Source organism: Salvia hispanica, chromosome 3 (assembly GCF_023119035.1).
Source record: "Salvia hispanica cultivar TCC Black 2014 chromosome 3, UniMelb_Shisp_WGS_1.0, whole genome shotgun sequence".
Classification (NCBI taxonomy): Eukaryota; Viridiplantae; Streptophyta; class Magnoliopsida; order Lamiales; family Lamiaceae; genus Salvia; species Salvia hispanica.
In genome coordinates this window covers 36441004-36459931 of record NC_062967.1, presented here as the reverse complement: position 1 = coordinate 36459931, position 18928 = coordinate 36441004, and the positions used below count along the sequence as shown (strand labels likewise).

Genomic DNA, 18928 nt, shown 5'->3' with positions numbered 1-18928 from the left:
TTTTAAATATGTCAAAAATTTCATATTACTATAAGTTATGCAAATATGACAATTAATTCAATATTTTATTATAAATATATAAATTCAAATACAGAACACTAAACGTGCGTCAAACGAGAGTGGTGTTTATATATGGAGCTCACATAAGGTAATGCAGCTTACCATTCCTCATTCCTCAGTATAAGCATATTTTTCTCATTAATATTGTTTTTAGAATAACATAATTCTCTTAATATAATTAGTACTTTAATTTGATATTGTTTTCCATGAGTCAAACTATAAAATAAGATTGAACTAATAACTTGTTACACGTTTAGTTAATATGCATATATAACAATAGAAGTGTAGCATATGTATATGTCTCCACTTTCTTGAAAACGAAGCAATGAAGTGATGAACAATCAATGTTTAATGTTTCAACATATGTGAACCAAAGGAAAAAGTCTTATTTCCTCATTCCAAACGTTGCTACACAAAAAAGAGTCAATATCACTATTTATGAGGAGAAGCCATCATTAAGATAGAAAAAACGTTTTCTCTAGCTCAAGAAAGAGAGGTATTTAATTTTATTCCATTCAATTATTTAACTTCTGCTCAATAAGTAAGGAATTTTGATGGTGAATAGTTTTGTGGGTATTACCCAAATTTCAAGAAATGGTTGTATAGTAAAGCTGACTTTGGAATAATTTACGCCAGAAAGTAATGTTAAATCAAAAGTGGAAATAATGTTGGTCTCGTGGAAGTAATTATTGTGTTTTGAAGCCTAAAAACTTTTACTTTAATAATCCATCCTTTTTGTAGTTGACATACTCAACTTGTTTGATGATCCATGTATTATTATATTCTTTTTAATTTTAATTTATCATATAATTACTTAATTGGCAAGGTATTAGATGAAATGTCTTTTATGGAGTATTTAAATATTACACGTCTTTATTAAGTTTATAACTTGTCATACATTTTTAATAAATAAATACTACTACTTCAGTAAAAGAATGGCTGGATGAGAATCTTTTATTGTAATTTGTCAAAAGTAAAATTTGAACAAATGAATTCATATATGTTCATACATCATACAAAAACAATCATGGGCAATATAATCCACATCTTATAATATGTGATTTTTATAACTTAAGCGTGTCTCACATACCCTTTTTTAATTCTATGTGATATTTCAATAAAGTAAATGGTTCTTAGTAATTAAGAAGGTTGTGAAAAAGACAATAATAAGTAATAGTATAATTAAAGATATACATAAATGAAATATCTATGGGAATGCATGACCATCATGCATCCAAAACCACACACATGTGTGAACATGAAGATTCCCTATATGGTGTGACAAAAGCAAACAAGTGGCATCAAATAATTCTATCACATTATATGTACTATATGGTTTGAGATTCAATAAACGTGTATTTCAATACACACACTCATTATCTATGTGTTTTGCCTAAATATAACCATCAAGAAATGTACATATGGCTAATATACAAGATGAGACGATAACTTGACATATACTACAGCACATAAATATGAAATATCCACAAAGTATGTCTTGAATTTTCTTTTTCGTTGAGTTTTTTATATTTAATACCTTCTTTAGTAAATTTTGTTTATGAATATAAATAATCACCCTCTAAGAGTAATTTCACAATTTATATTTTTTATTTATAATTTAATTTATCCTTAATTTGTAAGACCATTTATGAATCTAGTCGAGAACTGACACATACTACCTCCGTTAATTAAGATGTTTATTTTTTGCATGGAATTTAATAATAATAATAATAATAATAATAATAACTATAATTATATATACTTCCTTCGTCCCGTTATAAGTGAACCTCTTTTTTAGGCATGAAATTTAAGAATTGATATGTAAAGAGTTAAAGTAGAGAAAGCAAACTTTGAAAGAGGAAAGAGTAAATAATGAAAAGAAGAAAGTATTAAAATAAAGTAGATGATTTTTTACTTAAATAAAAATAATTCATTTATGATGAAACATTTCAAAAAGAAAAATGACTCACTTGTAACAGAATCAAAACAAATCATTCGAATTTATCTGAGTAAAAATTATAGAAAATTTAGTATTTCAAAGACTAAAAAGAAGTCTTATATGGAAAAAGAACCTAACTAGTGGACGACAAAGGAAAATATGAAATAAGTGAATTGTCTAATCAGATAATTACATCAAAAAATAGTGTGTAATTCACATTGATTCTTCGAGGCCGGCTACGATATAGAAATTTTCAACAAACATTTTGATTATTATGTAGATTTAATTTTTGTGAAACTATGTACATAGAATGTTGTATGTGGACCCCAACGTTGTATAATTCACAAAATAAGGTATCGTCGTTTCGTGATGTATAATAATTGATGTTGTTTAAGAGGGGAAATGGCAAAAGCAAAGAATTTAATTGTGGTTGTAATTATATATCTTTGTCAAAGTTTGTTACCATATTTTATTTGAATTTTCAGTTTATTTTGTGGGGTTGGCTAAAATCTCTTTAAATTATTAATTGGTAGGGGCAACGAGATAATTATTAGATGTACAAATAGAGGAATTTATCACTTGGGATAATAAAATAAATGGTTTACCTACCTATAAACGGTGCATTATTAATTTACCTGCCACCGAATTTCATATGATATTTTCAAGTTTTGTGGATCTTATTTTACTAAGTGAATATTGATGTTTTGAGTATATGATATCAGTGAACGTATTCATAAAATAGAACTTGTAAAATTAAATACAAGAACAAACTTTTTTTTCATAAGTTTTATTAGACGGTCAAAATGAAGTTTTTGTTTACACTGATGAGATTGAGATCATGCCAAGTGTCATGTGGAAAATGAAGAGGATAGTACCGAAGTTGGCACACCATGTCCCGATGAAGAAGAGGATCACAGAAACACTATACGAATCTCACTACTAAAAATTTAAAACACAAATTTTTCTGCTAAAACATGCCACAATTCTTTATACAAAACAACTTAAATGCGTTAACACATAAACAAATATAAACTCAAATCTACATACTTATACATAAACACAACACGCTATAACATCAAAGCTTCTATATTTGAGCATTTAAGTGCTTAGAAAATTTGTCGTGTATTCAAAGGCAAAAGTAAGTGATATAGGTGTTCTACTTAGCATGAAAAAGATAGAGTTGTACTAAATTTAATAAAGATTTATGACCCACACATATATTTTAATCTCATGAAACGTGAGTCTTACCTTATACTCCCGTCGTCCACAAAAATAGACAGATTTGACTATTATGGGTCATACATCAAAATTAGATTATTTCTAAAATTGAAAATTTTTAAACTAATAGTAAGTGTACATATCATTTAAATGTTAACCCTATAATCTACTAAGGCATTATCTCTATTTTCACTATATTTTTCCTTCATTTTTACTTTTACTAATTATTATGAATTAAAATTTAGGTTTATAGTAATTTTTTTCTATTTTTTTTTATAGATGGACAGAAGGAGTATAATTAGCTTGAGGAAATGGAGTATGAGTACTAATCCCTCCGTCACAAGATAAGCGACTCTCTTTTTTGGGGCGTCTTAAGATAGGAGCATCTCCAATGCAAATAGGTCAGTCATAGGCTAGCCACTCTCTCTCTCTGCCACGTCAGCAACACTAAAAATCCACCTGCCACATCAGATTTAGGTCAGCCATAGACAAAGCCGCAATAAAAATAATTCAAAAAATACTACATTTACGGAATTAAATTACGGTTAAATTACGGAATTAAATTTACGACACATATACGGGAAAAATTCGTTAATTTTATTTAAATAAAAAAAGTACATGAACTAAAAATCAAAAAAATTACATAATAAAAAAAAAATCCAGACTTCCACACACGAGCCACCGCCCCACTCTACTCCTCACTAATTTATTAAAAAAATACATTAAAAAATGTTAGTATGCCTTGAATCCGTTATAGTTTGCCGCTAGCCGAATGGGGGCCACCACCCGACGCTATGACATGTTTCTGTTTTAGGTCTTAATTTTGTGTTGGGTCTAACCCGTCGTCTGTGTGCCTATTTAAAAATTACATAATTAAAAAAAAAAATCATAAAAAAAACATTAAAAAAATACATTATGTTTTTCAAAAATTAAAAATAAAAATAAAAAATAGCGCTGGCCGATTGCTGGTCGATCGGCACGCCACAATGGCGGCCAGCGCACCCGAATCGGCTAGCCCACGCCGCTTTTCTCGCCGATTCTCGGCTGGCCTGCTGCAATGGTTCGGCTAGCCAACCGGCTAGCGACGCGAATCGGCTAGCCGGCATTAGAGATGCTCTAAGGAAGTCATTTCATTTTTTAGCATTCTCTCTCTTACTTTTTCTCTCTACTTTATTAACTCTTTTATTTTATTCACTTTCCAATTTATTAATAACACATCGTTTTTTTAAATCTCGTGTCGAAAAGTTTTGCCTTACTTATGATGAGACAAAAGAATATCACAAGTAGGGATGTCAATATAGCCCGCAACCTGTGGGCCGGCCCGAATAGCCCGCCAAATTTATAGGGTCAGGGTTGGAAATTTCTAGCCCGATAAAATTACAGCCCGATTAGCCCACACCCGATTAACCCGCAACCCGTTAGGGCCAGACCCAAAAACCCGATGGGCTGGCCCGAAAACCCGATAAAATTTCTATCTTTCTATTTATTTGACTCTAATTCGATACTTCATTGGTTATTTTATAATATAGATACTAAAAAAATAACTTTTAATTTTATGGAGTATATTAAAAATTTATTAACATAATAATAGATATATAAATTAGAAACTTCAACTTCACTAAAAACTATATTTAAATTTCTAAAACATGCTTTAAAATTTCTTGATGTTTATGTTTTATTTTGCATAAATCTCAAATATTAGTATTTGATCATATTTATGTTTGAGTTTAAGCATATATCTCAAATTTATCATAATTAAATATTTTACGTTTTATAAATATAACTCATTTTCACCATTATTATTGGATTGAACGAATGCTAATTTTATCGGTAGCAACCCGATTAGCCTGCTGGGCTAGCCCGAAACCCGAGCTTTTAGGATTAGGGTTGAACTTTTATAACCTGGAAAAAATCATAGTCCGATTAGCCCGCACCTGATTGACCCGCAATTCAAATAGAGTTGGCCCGAAACCCGATGAGCTGAGCCGATTGACATCCCTAAGTACAAGGACCTTCCATTATTTACATAAAAACTATGAATGGTAAAAATATTTATGACGTTGAAGCAATCACGTGGGAAGTGGGCCGGCGTGTTTCCTGGGCCCAACCACCGAGGTTGTACATGCGCGCTTTATGGAGGTACCTTCTCGGTAACGGTAACTGGCATTGTCAGCATCGTACCACGTGGACAGTGTATTGCACCCACACACACCACACCAAACTGCGCTTGCATTGATTCTGGTCACGTGACTCAGCGGTTAAACGGCCACTATTATTTGTTTTAATCCTCTGCGCCGCACCTCTCCGCCACTATGCTGCGCCCCTTAGCTATATTTTTATGTTTGGATTTGGGTTGGAAAGTGTGAATGAATTCAAACATAGGAGAAATCGTCTTGTATCGTGTTTTCCAACTTCCAAGGACTAAATGTATGTGATTTACTAGGTATGTAAGCAATGATATTAAAAGGAATTTTAAATTTGATAATCTCTTCCAATTTCCAACAATTTTATACCAAATCAATATCTATGAGTCTATGCAACATTTATAAAATAGAAGAAAATATAGAGAAAAAAAACATAATTATAGTATTATTACGAAGAATTGAACCATCTTGTTAAAAATGATAAATGGAAAAGAATTGATTTTTGTGGAACACTGTTATAGAAAAATATGAGTATTCATTAGGCGGCGAAAAATATATTTTGAGGCACTTTTGCTTATACAACACTTGCAAATAATAGATTAAATGAGAGGGTAGTGATACTGATAAAAATTTACAACTCTATATATTATACAAACTTCAAACTATTTTAAATATAATACAAATTTCAAACTATAACATGGACCGTTAAAAAATGACAACAGATGATAAAATAACAACAACAAAAAATGTCAACATATTGTCAACACAACATCAGTTGATGTTGTGTTGATATTTTTTGTTGCTACTTCATTATTTTGTTATATGTTGACATTTTCGTCTGGATTATAGTTTGGAATTTATACATAAACGCGTTTATGGTTTGTATTGGATTAAATCTCTTAAATGGGATATCTAATGTTTGTTAAAATTATGTTACCACCGTTCAATGCAAAATTGTCACTGATCTTGATAGTTGTTTTAATGTAAAAATTGGTAATTTATGAGAAAGTAAATTGGAGTAATAATCAAAGTAATGTCAATTGAACGTAAATAAATAGAAGAAAGTGATTAAAAAAAGACTAGGATTGAAGTATGGAAAAGTGATGGGTTATAGACTTAATAGTATTTCAAAAATATCGAAATATAAGATAGATTGATGATCGTGGAGGGGTAGAATGAAATATTTAGATTGATGAATTGCGTCTGGTAGTTCAAGCCTAATTTAAAGTAGTACTAGCAAAAATAGGCGTAAAATTTGTGATGTACCAAATTTTATTTAATGATGCTATCAACCAGTCTTTTTTAAAATAATAACTAATTTATAATTTCCTAACTTCACCATCTATATCCATTATTAGATAGATATGCAATAAATAATTTAATAATTTAGTGTGAGCGTGACTTAATAGGGCAGCGGGATGTAACACGCATCCTACTATTTTCTTATATTTTTATTTAACATAAGTTGATTATTCGCAATTATTCCAATTCTAGTGCAAATAGTAGTTGGTCCATCAATTATAAAGTTTTACTAATACCGGTTGTAGAAATTCAAAATTACACATTTTAGTCTTTAACTTTATAAAAACTTTCGTCCCATAATTTCACTCAAAATAACGGAGCACTGATTTTTTTGAAGAAGCATGAAAAAAGTTTGAACCATATAAAATTGAATAGGATGATATATATGACTAGATTCATCATACAAATTAGCGATTTTAAAGTTTGGATTTTTCTTAATGTGGGCCATATTTAAAGAAAAATATACCTACGATTTTTAAAGTTTTTGCCATTTGTACGATACAAAATTCGTTAGACGTGACGCACTTGATAAATGGGACAAGTTCTTGCCGTAACGTTGAATGAATTTAATATTTATAAAATTAAATAATAAATACAATAAAGTTATCTAGATGCTCTAAGAGTTGTACTATTTGGACCATTATTAGGGCAGGCCATTGTTGTACCATGTACGGTTGAATTATTGGACTAACCGCTTTGCAAATTGCTTTCTTTATTATTCTTTCTTATTGAATAAGCAAATTTCATACTTATAAATTAAGGTTGGCGTCGCCCCATCTACTAGAGTTTTCTAGTATACTTATCTTAATATTATTTGAGATTTTTTATTACGGCAAAAGTATAAAATTTATCATTCATAATTAATACTACTAATAGAATATACATTCAATCGAACAACACTATAGACACTTGAAAATATCATCTTAATATTATTTGATATTAAATTTACTTGAATTTGTTTAAGATATAGTTTTACTGTGGCAAAAATATTAAAAATCTATCATTAATAATTAAATAATCCATTAAATCAAACATGCAACTGAGAAGATCTAATAAGAAGTGGCTTTTGTTTATCCACGTTAGAGCATCCTCAGCGTGGTTAAGGATAGCCCGCTCGATGCATTCTCCACCCTATTATTTGCCACTGCGGGTGGCCGAACGATGCACCCTCTTTCCTCCGCACCCTATCCATCCTCTGCGAATGATCATGTGATTTTTGCATCCTCTGGCCTATCCTCTGCTCCATTGCGAGGGTCCGGACGATGCAACACATTTTCCTTTTTTTGATATATTTTCTTCTATACATATCACTAATTTTTTTTACTCCATTTCACATCTTTCACTCCATTCTCTTCCCCCATCTCAATTTCTCTCTAAATTCAAGAATGAACTCCGGCGATTAAAAGTATAAAAAAATATATCCTAACAATAGGATTTGCCTTTAATTTGTTGTGTTTTTATACTTATTTTGCTGATTGATATATTTGCAAACATAAAAAATAAAAAATAAACAAAATATAGGAGTTAAAATTATAGGACCAGCTATAAAGCGTTCCATTGCAAATAGATATGGTAAATGATAAAATATTGATGTAGCAGAAGATAGAATGTTTTATAGGACGGGCTATAAGTGTGCCCAATTATGGATGCTCTTATTTTGTAAATAAATATCATGAATAATATAAATACATAATTCAGTGACAAAGCAAAAGGGCACGAATTTCTGTAATGAGTTCGACTATACGATATTTGTATCGTATACTATAACGTACATAATTATTCATCTTGCTTTAAATTATGAGATTCAACTACTTTAAAATAATTATAGATTTAATTATGAGATATAATATTATAATTTTATAAACCGAATAATCCCTAAATATACAGGAATGGGTGTAATCTATCATCAACCTTATTTTAATCTCAATGGTGGTTTTGATATAGTCAATTCTACTAGTTTTGTTTTGCCCACCTTGGGAGAAATATAATTTTCTAAGTCAAGTCCAAATCCCACACCAAGAAACCAACCCACATAATCCTCATTTTAGGCCGCCAAATGATTGTAATTGTTTCTAGATTCTAGAAAAATCAGACACCGACTAAATTCAAGTAAGAAAAATCAGATACCAACTAAATTCAAGTTTAAGAAAAATCAGATACCAACTAAATTCAAGTTTAAGAAAAATCAGATACCAACTAAATTTAAGGTGGAAGAAAAATCAGATAACAACTAAATTCAAGTTTAAGAAAAATCAGATACCAACTAAATTCAGGTTTAAGTATAATTAGATAGCAAGCCACAAAATCTTTCTTTTTAGGTGATATTTTATGGAGGGAAGAAATGAGGTAGTATATAAAGCAAATGATAAAACACTAAAGAAAAAGTAAGTATTTTTGCGTTGGGATAATAGCTGAATATATAATGAATTTTGATTGAATTTTGATTGTAACTTCAAATCAGAATATTAAATTATAAATTATAATTTTTTTCAATTTGCCATTAGTATATAAAATATCATATTTTTTTAATTATAAAAATGACGTTGTTTTGTTAAAGTAACTTTTATCTTTTCTTCAAATTTCTTTTCTATAATTAAACAACAACGCTTTGACTATCTCCAAAATTCACCAAAGATGACATTTTGTACACAACTGAAATAATTAATATAAATTAAAACCCTATAATTTACTATTTTATTTTCAATCTCAAGAGACTAACAAAATAAACTAAATTTCATGATTTAATTTGATACTACTATATTCTTTTTTGCATGTGTTTTTTATTGCTACTCACAGTTTCAACCATTAAGAAGGTGAACATTACTCCCTTATCCCTACGAATATGTCATTCCCTTTATTCCAAGAGTGTCGAATTATACTCACTCTGTCCCACTTTAGAAGCACTCGTTTACCATTTTTTAATGTCTCACTTTAAAAGTCCCGATTGAAATATTCTATAAATAGTATTAGGTTCCACATTCCACTAACATTTTTCCACTCACAATTTTATTATAAAACTAATATAAAAAAAATAGGACCCACATTCCCGTTTTCATCAACTTTCTTTTACATTTTTTAAAACTCGTGCCGAACTCAACCGAGACTCCTAAAGGGAGACGGGGGAAGTAGTATCTTTTTGGCTTATCTAAACGTGTCTTTAATAATCCAGAACAATTACACCACATCCAAAAAAAACTTTTCTGTCACATCATCACAAAATAAATTAAGAAAACTAAAAAAAAACGAAAGGAGACCGACGCGGAACCGCAGAAGCCACTGTCCCTTCCGCCCCGTCCACGCCGCAAACGCAGCACCACCTTACCCACCGTGGCACCTCTTGTCCAGCAATAGACCGTCGCGACAAGTCTATTGTTGAAACTTTAAAAGTAATTGAGTCATTCAATTTTGATTTTTTTTTTTTATCATTTTTTATAATTTACTTTATCTTTTACTTTATTTCATTTTTACTATCCTTTTTTAACTTTAATATTAAAAAATATCCCAATTATCTTTGGACAGATAGTACTTAATTTTCTGGCCATTCGCAATAAAAATACCGCACTCCAGGTATTAAAAAAAGTAAATTGTCAGTAAGAGCATCCGCAATGGTAGGCTAGCCATCGGCTAGCCGATTGACGTGGCTAGCCGATCGGCTAGCCGAACCATTGGAGTAGGCTAGCGGGAAATCGGCCAAAATTTCGGCGTGGGCTAGCCGATCGCGTTGCGCTGGCCGATGCGCTAGCCGCTGTTGTGGCCGCCATTGTGGCGTGCCGATCGGCCTGATCGGCCAGCGCTATTTTTTAATTTTTTTAATTTTTTTTTTGAAAAAATATATAATGTATTTTTTAAATGTTTTTTTATGATTTTTTTTAATTATGTAATTTTTAAATAGGCACACAGACGACGGGCTAGACCCAATACAAATTTAAGACCTAAAACAGAAACATGTCCGTTCGGCTAGCGGCAAACTATAATGGATTCAAAGCATACTAACATTTGTTAATGTATTTTTTAATAAATTAGTGAGGAGTAGAGTGGGACGGTGGCTCGTGTGTGGAAGCCCGGATTTTATTTTATTATGTAATGTTTTTTATTTTTGGTTAATGTACTTTTTTTATTTAAATAAAATTAACGAATTTTTTCAGTATATGTGTCGTAAATTTAATTCCGTAAATGTAGTATATTTTGAATTATTTTTATTGCGGCTGGCCTATGACTAGCCTATGGTTGGCCTAAATCTGATGTGGCAGGTGGTTTTTTTAGTGTTGCTGACGTGGCAGGGGAGAGAATAGCTGGCCTACCGACTATTGCGAATGCTCTAATACTACTCATACTTAATTTTTTTTGCTGGCCATTCGCAATAAAAATACCGCACTCCAGTTATTAAAAAAAAGTAAATTATCATTAATACTCGTATCTTCATTTACATATCCCATCACGAGATCCATTAATTAGAAAAATAGAAATAACAATAAGTGAAGAAAAGAAAAAAGAAAAATCGGCAAGGAGGAGTGATTGACCCTGCGCTACCGTGGTCCCCACTTCCATACTGACGGACCCCAAACCCAAATTCCAATCCAGTTTATCACGCAATACTAAATTCCACACCAGAAAAATCGAGCAGACACGTCAAACCAAAAAAGATGTTTAATTTATTTATTGACGAGACGTCCGTGACGTGGGCCCCACCTTATTCCCCCACCCGTCGCTTTCATCGCCCCCTCCCCCCTATAAAAACCCGCTCCCTCTCTCTCCTTCCTCATCGCAGAACTCGCTTATTTCTCTCTCTACAATCCCCAATTTCACATTCAGTTACACATTCAATTTCACTCTCCGCGCTGCAAATCGAGCTAGGAGCTTCGTTTTTCATCCAATGGAGGAAGTAATTAAGAAACGAGCCAGGGACGAAACGGAAACGGAGGAGATTGACTCGCCGGAGGTGAAGCGGCTGAGGGAGGATCTGCTGGACGGAAACGACGAGGATTCCGATCTCTGCACCTCGATCCACGACCTCGACTCGTTCATGAAGAGCTTCGAGGAGGAAATCACCGCCTCTCCCGCTTCCGGTCACGGATCCGGAGCCTCCGGGGAAGGAATCGTTGAATCGGTGTCGGATTACGGCGAATCCGGAGCGATTGACGAAGGAATCGTCGAATTAGCTTCAAATTCCGGCGAATCGCGGTCGGATCTAGGCTATCTGCTCGAGGCGTCGGACGACGAGCTAGGGATTCCGCCTCCTGCATCGTCTCCTGCGAAGGAGCTGGTGACGGTCGAGTCGGACTCGTCTGAGTTCGGAGGCGAGTTTTGGGAGGTGGATGAGTTCGGGTTCGGGTTTGGGGGAGGTGAGAGTGGTAGCGGTGAATACGTGGCGCTGGACGGGTTGTTTGACTATTCGGATGTAGGATTCGGGTCGGGTGATGTGGTGTGGAGACCCGAGACGTTGCCGGCGCAGTGAGGGTGAGGGGTTTTTTGTTCCCACCTTATGCTGGCGTTGGTGTTAGGCGAAGAATATTGTTAATATATCAATTTATTTTATTTTATTAGTTACATTTGTTTTGATACTTGGAAAAAAGTGAGACGAAATACTGGTAGATGAAGATACGTTTTATGTTTCGATTTTGGCCTGAAGGTTTTCTAATTGGACGGATATTTCTATGGAAATGGAGAAATAATATAGAGTTAATAAATGATTAATTAAACTACAAGCCGTGAGATATTCCCTTAGTCCACAATTAAGAGGATTAAGAGCTCCCGGTGGCTTTTGTGCACTTATTTTATAAAAATAATAAAAAATAGTTAGAATGAATAAAATAATAAAAATAGTTAAAATGAAACACTTATTTTATAAAAATAAATAAAAAATAGTTAAAATGAAGAAATGATAAAGTAAGAGAGAAAATAATGTTGACATGTCTTATTTTATCATTTCTCCACTTTAATTATTTTTTATTATTTTTATAAAATAGGTGCACAAAAGTGATCGGGACTCCTAGTCGCGGACGGAGGAAGTAACATATAAACTAACATTTAATTTTATTTTTACTTTTAATCATAATTTCAATTTTAATTTTTTATTTTATTTTTTCATAGTCACATTCCTATGTCTCAGTCATATTTTTTTGTCTGTCCCTCTATAGCTCTTTAAATATTTTTTTGGGTTCTATCGGATATGAATCATTTTTTTTCAGCAAAAGCTTACTTATTTTATTTTATATATTTAGTTTTATTTTATTTACTTTTTGTCTCTCTATCTTTTTCCTAACATATTTTATTATCTATTAACTTATATAACTTTCAACAAAATTTAACTCTCATAAAAAATAAACAAACGCCTCTATTATAGACGCACAGAAAAAGTATCAAATATTTATTTTTAAATTTTTGTGGTAGTACTAAAAGAATATATAGAGTATTCCTTCCATCGGATAATAAATGACACATAGATAATGTTAGAAAATTTTAGAATAAATTATTTTGTGTGTTACGTGGAGTATATCTGTATTAAAGTTAGGGATTAAGAAAAATGAATAGTAATATTTTTTATGGATAAATTTATAAAGAAAGTGACAGGTTAAAAATAGTTTTGGTGAGAGAAAGTGTCACTTAACAAAATTACATTTAATTTTCATGAATAAAGTAATAGGAATTTAATCTCTGAATCTCACTGAGTGAGACAAGAAAATGTTTTTTGTTTTTTTTTTGGTTTGATCATAGGGGTACCGAATCCACCTTCGGTGGAATCCAACTAATCCTGTTCGATCGGATTTGCGAATTAAGGCCGAAAGTTTCCCAGTGGGTGGTGAAGTTTGAACTCGTGACCTTAAGGTCACCACAGCTCCGTGCTGCCAACTGTGCTACAACCCGTGACCTCAAGAAAATGAGTTTTGTTAGTTATTAATAGAGTAGATTAAAGTACAAGAAAATATAAATTACTACAAATGAAAATGTAAGAGAGAAAGTCAAAAAAATAAATGGAATACTTTTTTTTTTTTGAAATATTATCTAGTTTTGTCATTTTGATGAAATGTTCTCCACTTTATTTTTTATTTTTATTTTTTATAAATGGATCTTACTTTCTACTGATTCTTTACACTCACAATCTATTATAAAACTAATATTATAAATATAAGACCCTAATTCAACTAACTTTTCTTCATATTTCTTAAAATACGCGCCGAGTTAAACTTGAACAATATTTCATAGACGGGAGGAGTGTTTATCTTGTGATATCCCAAAAGGAAATATAAATCATTTAATAAGGGGGATGAAGTGAGTATTAATTTTGTAATAAAAATTTTACTATAAGAGCATCTCCAGTACTACGGACTTTCTGTCGCCTTTCCCAAAAACACCTCCTGCGACGTCATAAGGACTTCCCACTGCACAATCCGGACTTCCAATCGCCCTTCCGCGCGGACTTTCCGCAATAAAAAAAATTCACAAATATGCAATTTACGTTACAGAATTAAAATTTCGACACGAATACGGACGTGGAAAATGCAACGATTTTTTTGTAAAAAAAAAGCATACATATTTAAACTAAAAAAAAGTACTCCAAATGTGTGGGAGAATGAGTTAGTGAAAATGAGTTTTCGACAAGAAAAAGCATGCTTGTTTTCCCTTAAATCTCTATAGTTTGCCGCTAGCCGAACGGGGCGTTAGATTTTTTTAAAAAATCGTATATACAGAGTTTGCAACGAGCCGTATATATAAAGTTTAAAAAAAATGAGAGTGAACAGCATAAAAGGGCCCTAACTTTTCGGCTTGTTGCACCATTGACCCCTAACAAAAAAAAAATCCCACTACAAGGGTCTAACAAAATATGAAATCACAAACCTTGCATATTTTGCCATTTTTCGGACGAAATTGCCCAAATGGCTTGAAGGGCAATTTAGTCTCGTTATCCCTCAAACCTGTAGAACTCTACACACCTGCTATGCACACTTTCCTATTGTTTTTCTCTCTCACTCCACTTTCTTCTTCAAAGTTTCTCTCCTAAAATTTGCTGAACATCTATCAGCGTAAAATAAAAAAATCTCTCTTCCACTCAGATTTCTCCACTCCTACCCACTCTCTGCGTAAAATGGAAATACTCTCTCCACTCCTACCCACCCTCTCTTCCACTCAGATTTCTGGAGCACTCCTTGGAATGTCCTCCCTCCCCTCTTCCGGTTCTCTCCCGGTAAAGCACTTCGGTCGCCTGGGTGAAAATAGCTGCTGGTTTACTCAGATTTCCAACGGCCGCCGCTGTACTAGATCCAGTGTAGTGGCGGTGCTCGGCGAAAATGGATCCGGCTGCACACAACTTTCCTCTTGCTGCAGGTTTTGGAAGTGGTGACTTTCCAGATCTGGATGTCGATTTAAGAACAAATTTGAGGCAGTGTTGAATCTGAATTTATAAGCCTCTATTTTAATTTTTTTTGTGGATTTCTTTTGGGAATTTGAACCAAAAAAAAATTGTATTGTTTGGGATGAAAAAAATTTGAGCATAATTCTCCATAAAAAAGAACACAAACTGCTGAATATTTTTTTTGCAGATTAGAATTTACCCATTTTTTTCCAATCGACCATTGTGGCATTGTTCATCTCTATCACAAATTAACCATTACGAAAAAAAAAAGAGAGAAAAGTGTATGTATTTGCATTAAGGTAATATTGTCATTTTATAGCATATAAATATAGTAGTGAGATAAATTATCCAATTTACAAAACAATATCATAAAATTCTTATCCATAGAGCTGTCAGTACATGTAGCAGGTTGCATGGCAGGGCGAAGTGTTAATTTGACAAGAATGACCTTTCAGGGCTTGAGGGTGTTATCGTCTGAAAATATCTGGTTTGTGAACCGAAACCACCATACCGTATACCTTAACGTAAATACGGTATGTGAAAAAGTCATACCTTTACCTTACCAAAGTTTTCGGTATACCGAACTTCGGTATACCTTATTTTCGGTATGATAAATTTTTATACCGATACCGTACCTCATTTTCGGTATATACCGTACCGAAGTTCGGTATACCTTACTTTTGCGGTATACCTGACTTTCAACATCAATTAAAATAGAAAATTAGAGTTTTTAAAATATTATTTATAATTTATAATTTTAAAAATAAATTAAATATAATTTATTCATAATTATATTTATATTTCACAATAGATTTTATAATTTAAAAATATATAAAATATATTTTATATATAATTGTGTTTATATTTTTGTGGTATATACCTTAATTTACGGTATATACCGAATTTCGGTATGCAGCGGTATACCGCGGTATTTGAAAATTCATACCGTTACCTTACCGGAATCTTTCGGTAAGGTATCATACCATACCGAAAGTCACGATATACCGAAAATTCGGTATTTTCGATATTTTTTCGGTACGATAAGGCCTAGTATTTCGGTATTTCGGTATTTTTCCCCAGCCCTAATTATGTTAGATCCTTGTGGTGAGATTTTTTTTTGTTAGGGGTCAATGGTGCAACAAGCTGAAAAGTTAGGGCCCTTTTATGCAGTTCACTCAAAAAATAAAAAAATTGGAAAGTCCGCGCCCGACGTTCGCGAGTCGCCACAATGGCGGACGTCCGCACGCCCTTCGGCCGACGACCGCGCCCCTCCCGCGTCCTCATGGGACGTCCGCATCCGTCCCTCCACGCCTTAATGGCGGACGTCTCGGGCGCCCTTCCCGGAAGCCTCTCCGACGTCCGACGGGAAGGGCGCCGCTGGAGATGCTCTAATATCCCCTCCATACCTTAAATTTTATCACTTTTTCCATTTTTGCTCGTCCCACAAAATTTGTCACATATAACTTTTTACCTTTTTTGGTAGTGGACCTCATATTTCACTAACTAATTCTCACACACATATTATTATAAAATTAATATACACCCTCTGTCCCTGATTAGGAGTCACACTTTTCCATCGGTTTGTCCTCAATTAAGAGTCACACTTCATTTTTTATCATATATAGTAAGTAGGTCTCACATTCCACTAACTCAATCCACTCACATGTTATTATAAACCAATATAAAAAAATAGGTCTCACGTTCCACTAACTTTTTCAATCAAATTTTCTTTATATTTCTTAAAATCCGTGCCCGGTCAAAGTGTGACTCCTAATCGGGGACGGAGGGAGTATAAAAATAGGATCTACTTTCCATTAATTTTTTCAGCTCACTTTCCATTATAACTCCTTTCTGAAACTCGTACATGATCAAAATGTGACAAAATTTAAAGGATGGAGGGAGTAACTGATAGATAGTGAAATTGTTTAAAATAAAAAGATATTTTAATTGATTATAATGTTGAAATATTAAAAATAATAAAATGGACCATTTAAGGTAAATGGATAGAACTTTGGGGCTAATAGCATGTTGATGAATCATGTATGAACTTATTGAACAAAATGTTAGCATCTTTATTACCTACTTTGAATGTGGTGAAGAACATATAGTATGGAGTAATTTTTACTTTTTAAGTGTCCAGTCAAGCTTTTACCAAAATTGAAGTTTAATCAAACTGAATCGAATGTATAACGTTAAAATATGTAAATAGACAAAAAAAATTACATAAAATAGTTTAAGGTAAATATCACGATCACCTAATTAATCATCAAAACGAAGTCGTTTGATGTACTAATTTGCTATTTGAGCAAAAGTTTATCATGTTATTTATATTTGTAACATAACGCGGCATATAAGATTTAATTTTTTCAGAATATTTGATCTTGGAAAATTGTCATTAGACCAAAAGTGTAAGTATTATTTCACCACTTAAAACTAGTGATTAATATTTGAATTGTCTATAGTTTCTTGTACACCAATTGTAAACTCATAGTTCTGAGGCCCATTCGTTGAAACGAGTCATATGGATCAGACGTTTTTAAATAAATAAATATAACTAATGACTAGGCCCATTAGATGTGGCCCAAATTCAATTTAGATTGCCCTATTGTATGTAACGGTTTTTTCAAATGATTTTAAAACCATAATTAATATTAATCACGTAATGATAATAATAGTAATAAAAAAAAGTGAATAACTGGAAATAATAAACTCTTAAGTATTACTCCCTCCGTCCCAATTTAGGAGTCTCATTTGATTCCGGTACATATTTTAATATCGGTGTGTTTGCTTTGTCTGATAGTCACAATTACCTGTTGGTATCATGGCTTAAATGACGTTTGGTTTGGCAGTTTTATTTTTTGTATGGCCCGTGCAATGGGCCCCGGCCCAAGCTTTGGAGGCTGCAATGGCTAGTTAACTTATCGGTAAAATTTGGTCCGATACATATCTGTATTTCCCATAAATAACATGTAATTACACTTTTGTCCCTGAATTGTCTTCCTAAATTTTTGTTTCTTTCTTATGCAGAAAGAGAAAGAGATTCAGCCAAACTTTTTACAATTTGAGATTTACAACCTGCGTCGACCCCCTTCTCCTTCAATCCCAATCCGACCACATATTCGTCGCCGATCCGTCGGCGAACACAGCGGCCCTGGCCCATCCGCCACCAGAACCACCGACCGCCGCTCAAGTCGGCATATTCGGAGAGCCAGCGTGCCTGCAAGTAGGTGTGTTGAAGACGAAGGGCATGACAGCGGCGCTCGCGGGTAATTCGGGTGTGTTGTTCATGGTTTGCGGCGTCGGATGAGGCGGAGAGATAGTGGAGGAAGATGGGGGAGGATGTGGCCCATTTTCTTAACAATTTTTTTCTTATCAATTTTGCGTAGGATTTCTGGAAGTCAAAGCCCTTAGGATTTGGATAAATTTCTCATTCTAAACAAAACAGATGTTGTGTTGCTGTGGTGTGAGATGGGTGCACAAAAGAAAGTGCGCGGCGGCTATGCATGAAATTTTTTGGAGATGTGATGACTTACCCAATTATAATTCTTGAGGGACAAAGTTGGAAATAAGAAAATGGATGAGGATATTGAGGAATTTGTGAGTAGTAGCTGATGTTCCTTTACTGGCAAACCAAACGTTTAAGTTAAAATCGCTAACCGCAGAAAAGGAACTTTCTATGAGACTCCAAACATTTTCTAATGAAACGATAACCAACAAACCAAACGAGCCCTAAATGTAAAGGAAAATTAGTGAGTAATGATAATGAGATGTGAGTCCTAATTTTATACTCCCTCCGTCCCGCTTTAGCAGTCCCATTGACTTTTCTGCATCCGTTTTGTAAAAATGATAATAAATAGTTAAAGTGGAGAAATAATAAAGTAAAAAAAGAGAATAATGTAGAGAAGACTATGAAAA

General features: G+C 33.1%; 1 protein-coding gene across 1 annotated transcript; it reads left to right on the top strand.

Annotated features, from left to right (window-relative positions):
• The first annotated feature begins 11413 nt into the window (after positions 1 to 11413).
• LOC125216953 lies at positions 11414 to 12206 on the top strand. The gene has a single exon (XM_048118743.1). The coding sequence runs from the start codon at positions 11537 to 11539 to the stop codon at positions 12116 to 12118; it is 582 nt and encodes a 193-aa protein (XP_047974700.1). The 5' UTR covers positions 11414 to 11536; the 3' UTR covers positions 12119 to 12206.
• Positions 12207 to 18928: the final 6722 nt, after the last annotated feature.

What these genes read in the sequence shown, in the direction of transcription:
- LOC125216953 (XM_048118743.1), top strand. Translation starts at nt 11,537, where the DNA reads ATGGAGGAAGTAATTAAGAAACGAGCCAGGGACGAAACGGAAACGGAG.